Source organism: Rhinatrema bivittatum, chromosome 8 (assembly GCF_901001135.1).
Source record: "Rhinatrema bivittatum chromosome 8, aRhiBiv1.1, whole genome shotgun sequence".
Lineage (NCBI taxonomy): Eukaryota > Metazoa > Chordata > Amphibia > Gymnophiona > Rhinatrematidae > Rhinatrema > Rhinatrema bivittatum.
Window position 1 is genome coordinate 212,701,643 of NC_042622.1, and position 13,702 is coordinate 212,715,344.

Sequence of the window (13,702 nt, forward strand, 5' to 3'; positions counted from 1 at the left end):
AATCCTATCTAGGTGACGCGTGAGGTCCACCACCTTCGCACCAGGTAGGCATGTTACCAGGCAATCCTCACGCCCACCAGCCACCCAGCTATCTACATTCCTAATAATCGAATCACCAACTATGACGGCTGACCTAACCCTTCCCTCCTGGGCAGTAGGCCTTGGGGAGATATCCTCAGTGCGAAAGGACAATGCATCACCTAGAGAGCAGGTCCTTGCTACAGGATCCTTTCCTGCTACACCTGGTTGGTGCTCTCCCATCATGAGACCTTCTTCCTCCAAGGCAGCACCAGGGCTGCCAGTCTGAAGTTGGGACTTGACTACTATGTCCCTGAAGGTCTCATCTATATACCTCTCTGTTTGCCTCAGCTCCTCCAGGTCTGCCACTCTAGCCTCCAGAGATCGGACTTGTTCTCTGAGAGCCTGGAGCTCTTTGCATCGCATGCACATATACAACTTCTCACCGGTGGGTAAAAAATCATACATGTGACAGTCGATGCAAAAGACTGGGAAGCCCCCCCTCTTGCTGCTGGACTGCTGCCTTCATCTCAATTTTGATCAGTTCCTAGTTAAGTTTTAGGTTGCTATGGGAGTAGGAATGTGTCTAACTTCCTTTAAATGTATTAGTGAATTCACTATGTGTCTGATCGAATTCTCAATAAAGTTTTTGTTGATTTTTTTTTTTTTGTGAAAGTGGCACCTGCCTATAAATTAAGGGATGAGCTAGGGGTGGGTTGGGAAATACAAACAGTCTAACTTCAGTTAGTCAGCCTGAGTGACTCACTGCTCCCTTGATTAACAAATGTTGGTCCCTATTCAAACCCAATCACACTACCTCAACACCTTTCCAAGGTGAGTAACTGAGCTGAACTATTCAACTTTTTTTACTTTGGTATATACTGCTGCTAGCTTATTTCTAGCTTCTGGCTACTTTTTGGGGTTTGTTTTATTTTGTGGTTTTTTTTTTCAATACAAGCACTCAGTTAGTATTAAATACAAACACTCAGCTCTTTAAAAGTCTGGAGAACACTCAGTTCTGCAGACTTTTAAAAATAAACACACTACCTACTGCTACCTTATTGACTGACTAAAAATACAAACAGTCTAACTTGTTTATTCACTGCCTTTCTGACTATTAAAGGCACAAACACACAAACACACTAAATAATATTCCCAAATAGTTAACTTTGCCCCAATACTTTTAAAAAAGTCAATGTCCCAAGCAAAAACTTACTGATTCCTTTCAGCCACCAGCAAGGTGATCCTCTCCTCTCAGTGTTTCCACTGGAAACACTAGGCATAAAACATGTGTTTAAAGGTGAGCCAGTTGCTAAATAGTGTATCTGGATTTCCAGAAAGCATTTGACAAAGGCCTTCATGAGTGACTTCTTAAGAAATAAGAAATTAATGGGATAGGTGGCAGTGTCCTATTGTGGATTGCCACTTGGTTAAAAGATAGAAAACAGAGAGTAGGGCTAAATGGTAAATTTTCCCAATGGAAAACGGTGAATAGTGGAGTGCCCCAGGGATGTTCTAGGACCAATGCTTTTTAATATATTTATAAATGACAAGAGAGGTGATCAAGTTTGCCGGTGACACAAAATTATTCAAAGTTGTCAAATCATAAGAGGATTGTTAGAAATTGCAAGAAGACATTGCAAAACTGGGAGACTGGGCATGTAAATGGCAAATGAAATTTAATGTGGACAAGTGCAAAGTGATGCATTTAGGAAAGAGAACCCCAAATTATAGCCACACAATGCAAGGGTTCCACATTAGGAGTCACCACTCAGGAAATGGATCTAGGTGTAATTGTTGAAAATATGTTGAAATCTTCTGCTAGGTGTGCAGCAGAAGCCAAGAAACAAATAGCATACTAGGGATTATTAGGAAAGGAATGGAAAATAAAACAGAATATCATAATGCCTCTGTATCGCTCCATGGTGCAGCCTCATCTTGAGTACTGTGTGCAGTTCTGGTCACCACATCTCAAGAAAGATGTAGCAGAATTAGAAAAGGTACAGAGAAGGGCAACCAAGATGATAAAGGAGATAGAACAATTCCCCTTTGAAGAAAAGCTAAAGAGATTAGGACTCTTCAGCTTGGAGAACAGAGGTCTGAGATATATAAAATGAATAGAATACATCAAGTAAACGTTAATCAGTTGTTTACTCTTTTCGCCAAGTACAAAAGACCAGAGGACATACAATGAAATTACTGGATAATACATTTAAAACTAATATGAGAAAATATATTTTTTTTACTTGATGCACAAATTAAGCTCTGCAATTCTTTGCCAGATGATGTGGTGAAAGCTATTAGTACAGCTGGGTTTAAAAGAGGTTCAGACAAGTTCCTGGAGGAAAAGTCTATTAACAATTAAGAGAGAGTTGCAGTAATCCACTGCTTATTCTTGGGATAAGCGGCTTGGAATCTATCTACCCCTTGGGTTCCTGCCAGGTACTTGGCACCTGGCTTGGCTACTATTGGAAACAGGATACTGGGCTCTATGGACCCTTGGTCTGAGCCAGTATTGCAAGCCTTATGTTCTTATGCACAGAAGCAGAAGTGCGGTGTGGCAAAGCATGGGAGCTTCGATAAGCATGCTGCCCTACGGGAGAGAAGAATGGAACCACCACCAACCAGTAAGTATGAATGCTGTTACATTGCATGGCAGGGAGGAGGAGGAAAAAAAAAGGGAGATTCTTGGGGGGAGGAGAGAGAGAGGCTTGCTAGGTAGGGAATGGGGATAGAGCTAGGGATGCTACTGACTGAGTGGTTGGGTGGGAGAATCTTAATGTTTTATTGTCCTGGCTTCTGTCCATCAAAATGAACTCAGATATTTACCTAGAAAAATGTATTTTTTTTTCAACTAAATTTTCTCCTGTTTTTCTTGTCATAATAAACCATGATAAATTCACAGGAAAAATGTCCTTAGTTATGGCTTAAAAACTCATCAGCTTGGTTGAGACTGGGAATGCTGAAAAGGAGCGCAAGCTTTTAAGGTAAGCCTACTAACACTGGAAGTAACTCCAAGGGCATTAAATCCTATTTCTTACTACATGGGGTTGCTGCAAAAAAAAAAAAAAAAATGGCAACAGCCTGCCTGACTTCTTGGTGGGAGCAAGATAGGCACTGAATACAATATCTCATTACCACCAAGATATTTATGACTAGGAATGACAAAAGGCCTTCTACAAACTGATAAACAAATATCTATTACACTTGCCTCACAGGTTTGTATCAGTTTTGCTTTGGGGTAAATTTTGCACCAGCTTTATTTTTACTTACAGTATTTCTTACAATTAGATATTCAGTTTCCATTAAAAACATCAACACACTTTCCCCCTCACTACCCCCCCCCAAATATTTTCTGGAGGGAAAATGGCACACTTTTGGTTCAATTTTTGCACTGGAGCAAAATTGGTACAAACCATTAATAAAGCAGATCCACTATATGAAGATTCCAGTTTTCATGAGGGATAATTGCAAAGACAAATCTAAATTATGCAAAACAACACGACTGCACATGGATCCCATGGCTTCTAAACTGCATTGCCAAAATAAGAAATGAGCACGTTCTGGAGGGAAAGAGATACCTTTCTATTGCTCAGCTAAAGGCAGGACTAGCTGCACACTTAAGAGATGAGAATGACTTCTCTATGAGGCTTTGAACCAAAGGAGAATCTTTATATATCAAAAACATGATGAAGAACTCCTTATGTGCCCTGTGATGTATGATGTATGCTTTATTGATGTGAAGAGCAAGAGGATGAGCATCTGTGCGGTTGAATGAAGGGAGAACTTCCTTTATGGCAAGGTATGGAGCTCTATAGATGCTTCTAGTGTTTCTTGTTTTATACTGTTATTGCACACAGGTGTAGTTGTTCATCTCAATCAATCGTGTACAAAGTACTGGCCGTACAGTAAGACACTGCAGCAACTATTAGCTTACAAAGCATGAAGAAATTTAACATTTACAATAAAATTTATGTTGAGTTTTAAAAAGTACTTTAGGGAAAGCTTTCCCATGGTGCACAGTGGAACAGTCTAACTGCCATTCCACTGGAAGTACCAGCAGTATATGCTAGTGAGAGGCAAAATATTAACCAAAAACAATTTGGCCAAATGCTCATTTTATGATTTGCTACAGGAAATTGTGCTCTGGGAAAACTATGAACTTACCCTGGGCTACTGAAATCAGGTACAGGCAAAAAACAAATAAAATAAAACAAAAACAACACAACCCACCCTGTCCACTGGGTAAGCGAGAAATAGCAGCACCTGTACTTGGTAAAAGGGTGGCACTTGTGGCTGTTTGAGGGGTATAAAGCCCTGGAAACAAGACGTAGTTCAGGTAAGAGGAGTAAACAATCCCCTTTACAGTAATCAATCAGTACTAAGGCACCATCAAATGCCAGCCAAGACAATCAGCTAGCACTCAACTGCTCGGCTTCCACTTAAGGAAGATATAGATGGCTGCTAAGAACAAAGCTAGGGCCGAGAGCTCTGACAACTTGGAGAGCTGAAACTTCCGGTCCAAGTCCAACTTGCGCTTCCGCAGCTCTTCCCGCTTCCACCTCATGAAGCGCTCCCGCTCCAGCTGCTCTCCGTAATGGGCTCGATAGAACTCGTCGAAGTCAAAGACGGGCTTGGTGGGGCTGTATCTGGCGGAGGTGGTTTGTGTCCTCCTGCGGGTGGTCGGGCTCTCCACCTTGCCGGACGGTTTGTCGGCGCTGCGCAAGTCCTCCTGGCTCAGGATGCCGCGGTCATACTTCTTCCTCAGCGCCACGTTGCCCAGCACCAGATAGGCCTCGCTGATCTCGCTGAACCGGCTGACCGCGTCCTCGTTGCCCGCGTTGCGGTCGGGGTGGTAGACGAAAGACTGCTTGTAATAGGCTGTCTTGATTTGGGCCTGCGTGGCGGTGCTCGCCACCGCCAGTATATCGTAGTAAGCGGTTTTGCTATGATGGAGGGGGGCCCTTCTGGTAGCACTGCAGCTATTATTGGCCTTTCCGCCCTTCTTGTTGGTGGAATATGCTCTGGTGCCGGCCCTGAGCGCAGTCTCTGCGCAGCAAGGTGCACGGAGGCAGTACTGAGTTCGGGGGGTGGAGGGCACCGTAAGCATCAACGGCCGGCTCCGGGCAGAGAGTCTCCGCCGTGGAGCCTTAGGCCAAGGCACGGTACAGGCGACCACTGCCGTTTGAGCCCCGATGGAGCCGCCCCGCTCCTCTCTCCACCAGGCGCCACCGGCCTCCTGCAGGTCTTTGCTGCACTCACAGGACTCAGTCCAGATTCCATCCACGAGTAGCCAAGTACTCGAGGCCGGAATCCATCTCAGATGGCAAAGCCGGCTACCTACCAACCTCCTCCTGACCTCCATTGGCCGGCGTGCATCACTTCCATCACTCAAACACCCATATCCGCCTAACAGTTACTTCCGGACAATTTAACCAATCGGAGACTGAAGAAAAACCACACACGCTCCCGAACCGTGATAGACACCCAACTCCTCCCGTCATAGAATCAGAGGCGGACAACTTCACCAATCAGAGACCGAGGGCCGGATACAACCAAGACCAGACAGGTAACAGTTGACAGATATTTCACTTTGCCAATCAGAACTTCCGCTTTGCGACAGCCCGTCGGCTAATTGTAATCAGAGAGCCGTCAACGAAGTGGCGTGATGACGTTATGGCGTCACAGAGACAGGAACGTGTTGACGTTGTGGAGCATGGCGGGCAGCACGAAGCGTCCCGAGCACCGAGGGCCACCGGAGCTGGTAAGTGAGCCCCGTGGCCATGGCTGTTAGATTCTGCGCCGTCCAGTCTCTCTGACGACAGTGCCTCCTGAGACTTGTAGTACCGGGCCTGGCGGAAATGTCCCTTATCCACATGCTTTCTGGGACTTGTAGTAAAGGAGACGAGGAGTTGTGTGTTATCAGGGTTGACAATTGTTATTAAATTTACTAACTGTAAAAATAATTTCATGAATATAGGGGTCTGCCTTTCTGCCCCGGACGTAGGCGCTGTGACTGGGTAGCTGGGGACTATGGCTCGATGCATAACGGGGTGAATCTTGGCATAGTAAGTTTAACTGCACAAAAATAGCTATGGTAAAATGTGCGTCAGTAAAACAATCTGGTAGACTCAGTGGCCTATCTAAAATACAAGCCGTTAAGCCCGTAACAACGGGCTACATTAAAGTTTTCTTTTCGGTCCGTTTTCGGACACTGCACCCTTCTACACTTCTTCTCCCTCACTCCCCCCTTCCCCTCCTTCATTCACCTGTCACCCCCTCCCTTCCCTCAGTCTTACCCTCTTTCTCCCACTGCTTCCCCCCCTCATTCTTCCTCCCCTTCCCTCAGTCACTCCCCACCCTCTCCCAATCCCCTCCCATCTCCTCTCAGCTCATCCACAACCCTTTCCCTCTCCCTCAGACCTCCTCCATGCCCTCTTTTTCTGTTCTCCACAACTTCTTACTCTTCCCATTTACTCACTCACATCACTTTTCCTTCCATCCCGTCTCATCTTCCCTTTTCTTCCCCATCTCACCTCATCCACAAACCCTTCCCTCTCGTTTTCTTCAGTGTGGCCCCGCTCTCACTGGATGGCACAAACACAAAGATGGGAGGTCTCCAGGGATCCCTCCCTTGTGTGTGCCTCAGCTGCTCCTCCCCACCGCTGCATTTCCTCCCAGCGCCATATGCTGGCGCGCTCGACACTCTGATACCGCCGCCGCTCCTCCCGATACTGCCGTCGCTGCTCTGCTGCTGCTCCTCCCAGTGCCATATTGTAGCTCCGCTCTGACCGACGTGCTCTGCTGCCCACGCATGCGCGGTAGATCTGCTCTCTACTGCGCATTTGTGGGCCATCGGTCAGAGCTCATTTATAAAGTAGATTTGGCACCTGAAGTGGATAATTCCTTTGGTGCTTCTCTGTGTGTTCCCCTCTCCCTCACACAGACTCCCCCTCTCTCTTGCACACGCTTTCGTACACCCCTGCCCATAGGCTCTCTCCATTTCTCTCTCTCACATACATACCCCAGACATGTTCTAAGACACATAACACACATAGTCATAACACTCTATCGCTTCCTACCCCACTTCCCATCAGAAGCACAGCAGCGGCTTCCTTCTTCAGCCCCCACGACAGACGGGGACTCTCTTTCTTGAGGTGGCACATGGGCTGGTATGGGTCTACTTCCTGCATCTGTTTGGGTGGGGGAGCAACGCTATTGCTCTTCCTCCTGCTTCGGGCCACAACTGTATGACCTTTTCGCATCGGAGGTCCCGGATTGGGCCATCCTTACTACCAATGCCAGTCTTTCTGGCTGGGGAGCGGTATGGCAGAGAAAAGCAGCCCAGGGCACCTAGTCGGAGGAGGAAGCTTCGCTTTCAACTCCTTTAGAGTTTAGATGGTGGCTTTGGCCTGCCTGAGAGGGAAGGTGGATGGATACCAATTGTCTGCTCATCCCGACGTGACCAGATTTATTCGGGGAGTCAAGAATTTGTGTCCTCTCGTGCGGAGAGTTTGCCCTCTTTGGAACCTTAATCTCGTGCTACGAGGTTTTTGTATGGGGCTCCGTTCAAACCTACCCGCAGACGACCCTTAAGGATTTGACTGTGAAGGTCGTTTTCTTGGTAGCCATTTGCTCTGCAAGAAGAATTTCAGAGTTGCAGGCTTTATCGTGCTGACGGTGCCTTCTTTTCTCCCAAAGGTAGTTTCCACCTTCCACTGTCAGTGGAATTGCCAGCCTTTTCAGACTTGAGTGATTCTGAGACTGATGCACGAGATCTTAGGCTGCTGGACGTTCGTAGGGTGTTGCTACGCTATCTTAAAGTCACAAACGATTTTAGAAGATCTGATCGTCTTTTTGTGTTGTGGAGTGGTCCGAAGAAGGAGTCTCATACCTCCAAAACTACCATTGCAAGGTGGCTTAAGGAGGCTATTGGCTTGGCTTACATCTTTAGGGGCAAGCAAGTTCCGGACAGTTTGAGGGTCCATTCTACTCTCAAGTGACCTCTTGGGCGGAGGCCCAGTTGGTCTCTCCACAAGAAATCTGTAGAGCGGGAAGAAATGACATCACGCAGGCTGATGGCAGCCTGAGAGGGGAGCTCCGGCCCCGATCGCCCTAAAAACAGCTCCCTACAAAGCAACCAGCACTCAAAAAGACGCGAAATCGCTGCCGCTGAGACCGCACACGAGGAGGATGTCGGTGAGGAAAAAATTCCCTGATTCAAAAAAATTTTCCTACGATTCTGCAGCGCTGCAAAATACGTGGGAGATGGAGGAGGAGAGGGGGAAAAAATGGCGCCAGCTCAGGCTCACCAGCAGCAGTTGTGGTGGAGTCCTGCAGGACTGACCCTAAATCAGGGGACACTCTGTCCAGGGAGGACTTTCAGCAGTGATTTGGTGCCATACATATAGATATGGGCCAATTTAAAGCAAGAGCTCGAAAATATTGTGGCAAAACTGAGGGCTGACTACACAGAACTGGGAAACCGGGTGGAAGCACTTGAAACCCATCAGGAGGAACAAGATACAGCCACTGAGGGATTACAGCAGGAGCTCCAACGTATTAATGATGAAACTATCAAGCTGAGGGACTGAGTCGAGGACCTGGAAAATCGGTCAAGGCGGGGCAACCTGCTTATATGGATTGCCATAAGGTGGTCCTGGATATTTGCAGTCAGATCTTATCCCCTGAGGTGATATTGGAAGAGCCTGCTACAATAAAGCTAGCTAGAGCCCACAGAGCGCTTGCAAAACCCCGGAATGGCCACGCCGGTGACATTGTGGTTTGCTTTCATGAGTACGCGGTGAAGGAGCAAATCATGAAACAAGCACGGACACTGCGCGATCTACACTGGCATGGTTACAAAATTGAACTGTTCCAGGATGTTTCTCCAGTAAGGATTAAAAAAAAGAAGAGATTTTCGGGAGGTAGTACAGGCATTGTGATCCAGGAATCATAAACATAAGTTGCTGTTTCCTTTCAGATTGTTTTTCACTATCAATGGAATTTCTTCAAGAGTCTGAACCGTGGAAGAAGCAAGGACCATTATGAATGCAGCAGGCATGCCGGTAGGCCCTAATATTATGGTGAGCCCCTCTAGCGTTCCTCTGCAAAAGGACCCCAGTGCTTGCTGGCAGAGAGTCACCCACGGCGGAAAGACACTGTGTCGGCAATCAGACGATGGGAAGGCCCAGTGGGATAGTGAGACCTGAAGCAAAACTGAGCAGTTGAGATCTCAATTTGTGAGGGCTCAGGACTAGGAGCAGGTCATCTTGAAGCCAGTGCACTCGAGCTTTAAAGATTGACTTTTACCAGTTCAATGTGAAAATTTGGTTTATTGCGGTACAATTGATATGACTAATATTTTGTTAGTCGGGAGGGAAAGTTTAATGTTATTATGATATTGGGGCGGGGGAGGCTGTGATTTCTCCCAGGGCTGAGGGTAAACTGGTGCCTTCATTCCTCAAAGAAGTGGAGTGCATAGCAGATGGGGGAGGGCAGGGAGGGAAAGGGGGAATTCACTGAGCAGGATTTGCTAGTCGCTCTATCCATACATTTCACGGATTGGTCCAATTATAGGTACTAAGCAACGATGCTTGAAACCTATCCAAATAGGTGATACACTGCCTCCACAGGTTGTTATTAGGACTATTCGGTGGGGGGAACGAGGCTATCACAGATAAGATGGGTTCTTTAAAAATCTTATCATGGAATGTTAAAGATTTGAATATGTATGTTAAGCATAAGAAATTGCTACACGATACGGTTAGAGCAAAGGCAGATATACTCTTATGAGAGACTGATGTTATCACACAAATTCCCTACAAAGTATTTCGCCTCTGCCTCCAAAGCTTCTAAATATACTGGGGTGGGGATACTGTTCGCACAAAACTTGGTGGTGGAGGTCTGTTCTGTGATCCGGGATGAGGAAGGTTGATTCATTGTGGTGAAATTTAAGTTGGGAAAAGATATGTATACATTAGTGAACATATGCTCCGAATACAAATCAAGGGATTTTATTTGAGAAATTATCTATATTAAAACAATGGGCCGATGGCTTCTTGATAATAGCAGGGGATTTCAATATTACCAATTACCCATTTCTAGATAACAGTGGAACTGCGGGAGGGCCTACCAAGAGGAACAGGAGGGCTTTAAAGTCTCTTATCACTGATTATGACCTTCTTGATATCTGGCGTTTATACCATCCCACCGAGAGAAACTACACATTTTTCTCCAAAGCGCACAATGTGTACTCTAGACTTGATTTTTTCTTGGTAGATAAGTCTCTGGTTCCCTGTACGTACCAGGATCAGTCCAGACGGTGGGTTATGTCCCCCGTCCAGCAGATGGAGTCAGAACAGACTTCAAGGAACGTCACCCTATAGGCGAGCACACCCTCTGCAGGAGCTCAGTATCTTTCTGACTCCAGATGTGAGTTGGGGAACCAGTGGCTTCCCCAGGATAGCAGGGATTTACTCCTTTCTGCTCCTTTTCTTCTTTCTTTAGTCTTATTAACATTTTGGATCAAGTTTTTTTGGGGGGGGGGAAAAAAAAAGTTTCCAATTTTTGGGGAGGTGTGGCTTCGGCTAGTCTGTCCTCTCTTGCTCTCTCCTCATTCTCTGACCGGGGGTAAGTTTTATTTTCCTCTGTAATTTTTCTTTTAGGTTTGGTTGTCTCTGGTTAACAAAGTGTCAGACTCAGGGATACATGAGATCACATGGTCTGACCATGCTGCAATATGGCTTTCATTAGCAGGACTGGGGGTCTCCCAGGGGCAGAAAATCTGGTGTTTGAATGAAAGTATCCTGGATGATGACACTTATTGCTCAAATTTAGCAAGGGAAATGGTGGAATACTTGGAGGAAAATGACACTGGGGACATATCAAAAGGTACCCTCTGGAACTGTTTCAAAGCAGTGGCGAGAGGAAAAATTATTGCAAGGGCCTTATACTTAACTTTTTTTTTTTTTTTTAAAGGAAGAGCGTAAGTCCAAGCTACTGTCGAGTACAGCACGGTTAGAGCTTAGACATAAAAGGCAAGTGGACACATGGGTGGGGATCAAACTGGGCAAGCTTAGGAGTGAATTAAGAGTCTGATTATAGAACGAATTGTTTTTCAATTAGAGTAAAGCAAGAGTAAGTATATCGAGGGAGGAAATAGGGCTAGTAAAATTCTTGCCAGAAAATTAAAAAAACGAAGCATTCACAACCAGATAATTAAAATAAAGGGAAGATAGGGGGAAATTTTCTCAGACAGTGAGGACATCAGGACTGGGTTTTCCCAATTCTACAAGGAGTTATATGATACTAGGACAGATATTGCAACTAACATTGAACAATATTTGAATGGTTTAAGGATACCCCAAGTATCCCAACAGCACAGAGAGTCTTTAAATAGGGAGATACCGGAAACTGAAGTTCTCTATGTAATCATGGAGTTGAAAGTAGGCAAAGCACCTGCACTGGATGGATTTTCGGCTAGTTTTTATAAAAAAAAACCCTCCAGTCTCTGGTTGCGAAGCCACTCTCTCAGGCCTTTAATGAGTTATTGACCTCCGGCACTGTTGATGCTGCAGCTAACTGTACAGGTATTACAGTTCTACCAAAGCCGGGATGTGATGCAACATTATGTGGCCACAAAACCTATAACAGAGGACTCTGCACAATTATAATGCCATTGAATAATAATTTTATTCACCAATTTAAATCAATCATGTTTAATTAGTACCCACATGTGCTAGAAAAATCACATATTAAAACCATCAACGACGCATTTTTACTCAATAACCATTCATTCCAACCATTCATACACATACCCCTAATACCTCTAAAATTTAACATTAACAACTTGCATATATCCCATTACCTCCATGTTGACATGCCCAACATATAGCATTTTTTTTATATTAAATGTAATACATATATCTGACAGCTGTTTAATAATTTGGCAAAAAGCCTACAAATGAAATATTATAAATTTTACAATCATGTATTATATTTATTGAATATGTAATCTCATTGTTATACACCCTACAGGATACCTGTTTCACCCAAAATTTAGGGCTTCCTCCGGGGAAAGTTTGTATGTTCTTTAATGGCACAGTTGTCCTGTCATCATCTCATTACTATTTCCTTGGTGTATAAGCTGTAACTTTGTAACATTGATGGTGGCACATAACAAGATTGTTAATTCCACATGATCCCGGTCTCTATAACCTATAAAAAGTAAACAAACAATCCCTACTTTAAATAAATAACTATTTTATAAACGGGTAAGTACACCCTGTGCACCTTCACCATTAAGACAGTACCAACCGTTCCATTGATTTTATAAATAGCCACAAGATCGATGTTAATTTAAAATCACCAGGGATCTGAAAGAAACCCTTCAAATCACTCCACTTGACCACCAGCCGCAGGAGAGTCAACCCCAATAGTTAATTTCAAACTTCATGGATTATCCACCTGTGTTACACCAACGACAAAAATATCTGCCAATAAAATACATTCTTAATCTGCATCAAAATTATGTGGGTCATACAGGCCAATCTCTTATCAATCTGGACCTCAAGTTATTGGCAAAAATTTTAGCTAATAGATTAAGGGGTGTAGTAAGTGAGTTAATTCACCCTGATCAAACAGGGTTTATGCCGGGACGCTTAGCAGCTGATAATGTCAGGAGGGTAATTAACCTTATATGGAAAACGCAGAATCCCAAAATTTCATCGGCTTTGCTCACTGTGGATGCAGAGAAAGCCTTTGATGTGGTCCACTGGGACTATTTATTTTTATTACTGGAAAAATGGGCTGGGTGGAAATTTTTCCACACGGATTGGTAAACTTTATAGTAACCCTAGTGTGCGCGTAAGAGTAAATGGATATTCTGAGGCTTTCCGAATTGGACGGGGAACCAGACAAGGCTGTCCACTATCGCCATTACTTTTCGCTTTATACCTGGAACCTCTGGCCATTAAAATATGGGACAATGAGGGAATCCAGGGTATAAGTCTGGGAGGCCAAGAGTATAAATTGTCCATGTTTGCTGCTGATGTGCTATTCACAGTGGTTAACCCAATCTCTTCACTTCCACATTTGATGGACGAAATACCCGATATCCTGCTAAACTGTGCTATCAGTTAAATGCAGGGAAGTTGGAGTTTTTAAATATATCCATGTCTGATGAAGAAGTCCGAGAAGTGAAGGAGAAATTGCCATTTAAAATGCAAAGCTCTGACATAAAGTATTTGGGAGTGAAAATTGGCCCTGATTTAAATAAACTGTTTAGCATGAATTACATTGATCTGTGGCGTAAGGTCACGAAAGATATGAGGCAATGGGAACGAACTGATCTGTCATAGTTAGGCAGAATAGCTGCCATAAAGATGAACACCTTGCCAAAGCTTAATTATCTTTTCCAGACATTATCTGTCGAAGTACCAGATATATATCTAGACCAGTGGCAAAGGCAGCTATTCTCCTTTATCTGGAAGAGGTGAGCTGCCGGGTGCTATTCTTATTCAAGGAGAGAGGAGGATTGGGAGTTCCATGCCTTCGATGGTATTATGTGGCTGCACGGCTTAAATTCATTTTAGACTGGCATGGCAGAAGCACGACCAAACGTTGGATTGGGTTGGAAAAGGCGTTATTGAATTCTACAAATCCAGATAGTCTGCTTTGGCTT

General features: G+C 44.7%; 2 protein-coding genes across 2 annotated transcripts in view; one reads left to right on the forward strand and one right to left on the reverse strand.

Moving 5' to 3' along the window:
• Positions 1 to 2,510: 2,510 nt before the first annotated feature.
• DNAJC30 (DnaJ heat shock protein family (Hsp40) member C30) lies at positions 2,511 to 5,578 on the reverse strand. Its single transcript, XM_029613051.1, has one exon. The coding sequence runs from the start codon at positions 5,381 to 5,383 to the stop codon at positions 4,442 to 4,444; it is 942 nt and encodes a 313-aa protein (XP_029468911.1). The 5' UTR covers positions 5,384 to 5,578; the 3' UTR covers positions 2,511 to 4,441.
• A 44-nt stretch (positions 5,579 to 5,622) lies between these two features.
• BUD23 (BUD23 rRNA methyltransferase and ribosome maturation factor) overlaps positions 5,623 to 13,702 on the forward strand; it is a 35,661-nt gene continuing 27,581 nt past the window's right edge. The window contains exon 1 of the mRNA XM_029613052.1: positions 5,623 to 5,782. Within this exon, the coding sequence (XP_029468912.1) occupies positions 5,687 to 5,782 (96 nt within the window). The 5' untranslated portion in view covers positions 5,623 to 5,686. The remainder of the gene's footprint in view (positions 5,783 to 13,702) is intronic.

What these genes read in the sequence shown, in the direction of transcription:
- DNAJC30 (XM_029613051.1), bottom strand. Translation starts at nt 5,383, where the DNA reads ATGGAGGTCAGGAGGAGGTTGGTAGGTAGCCGGCTTTGCCATCTGAGA.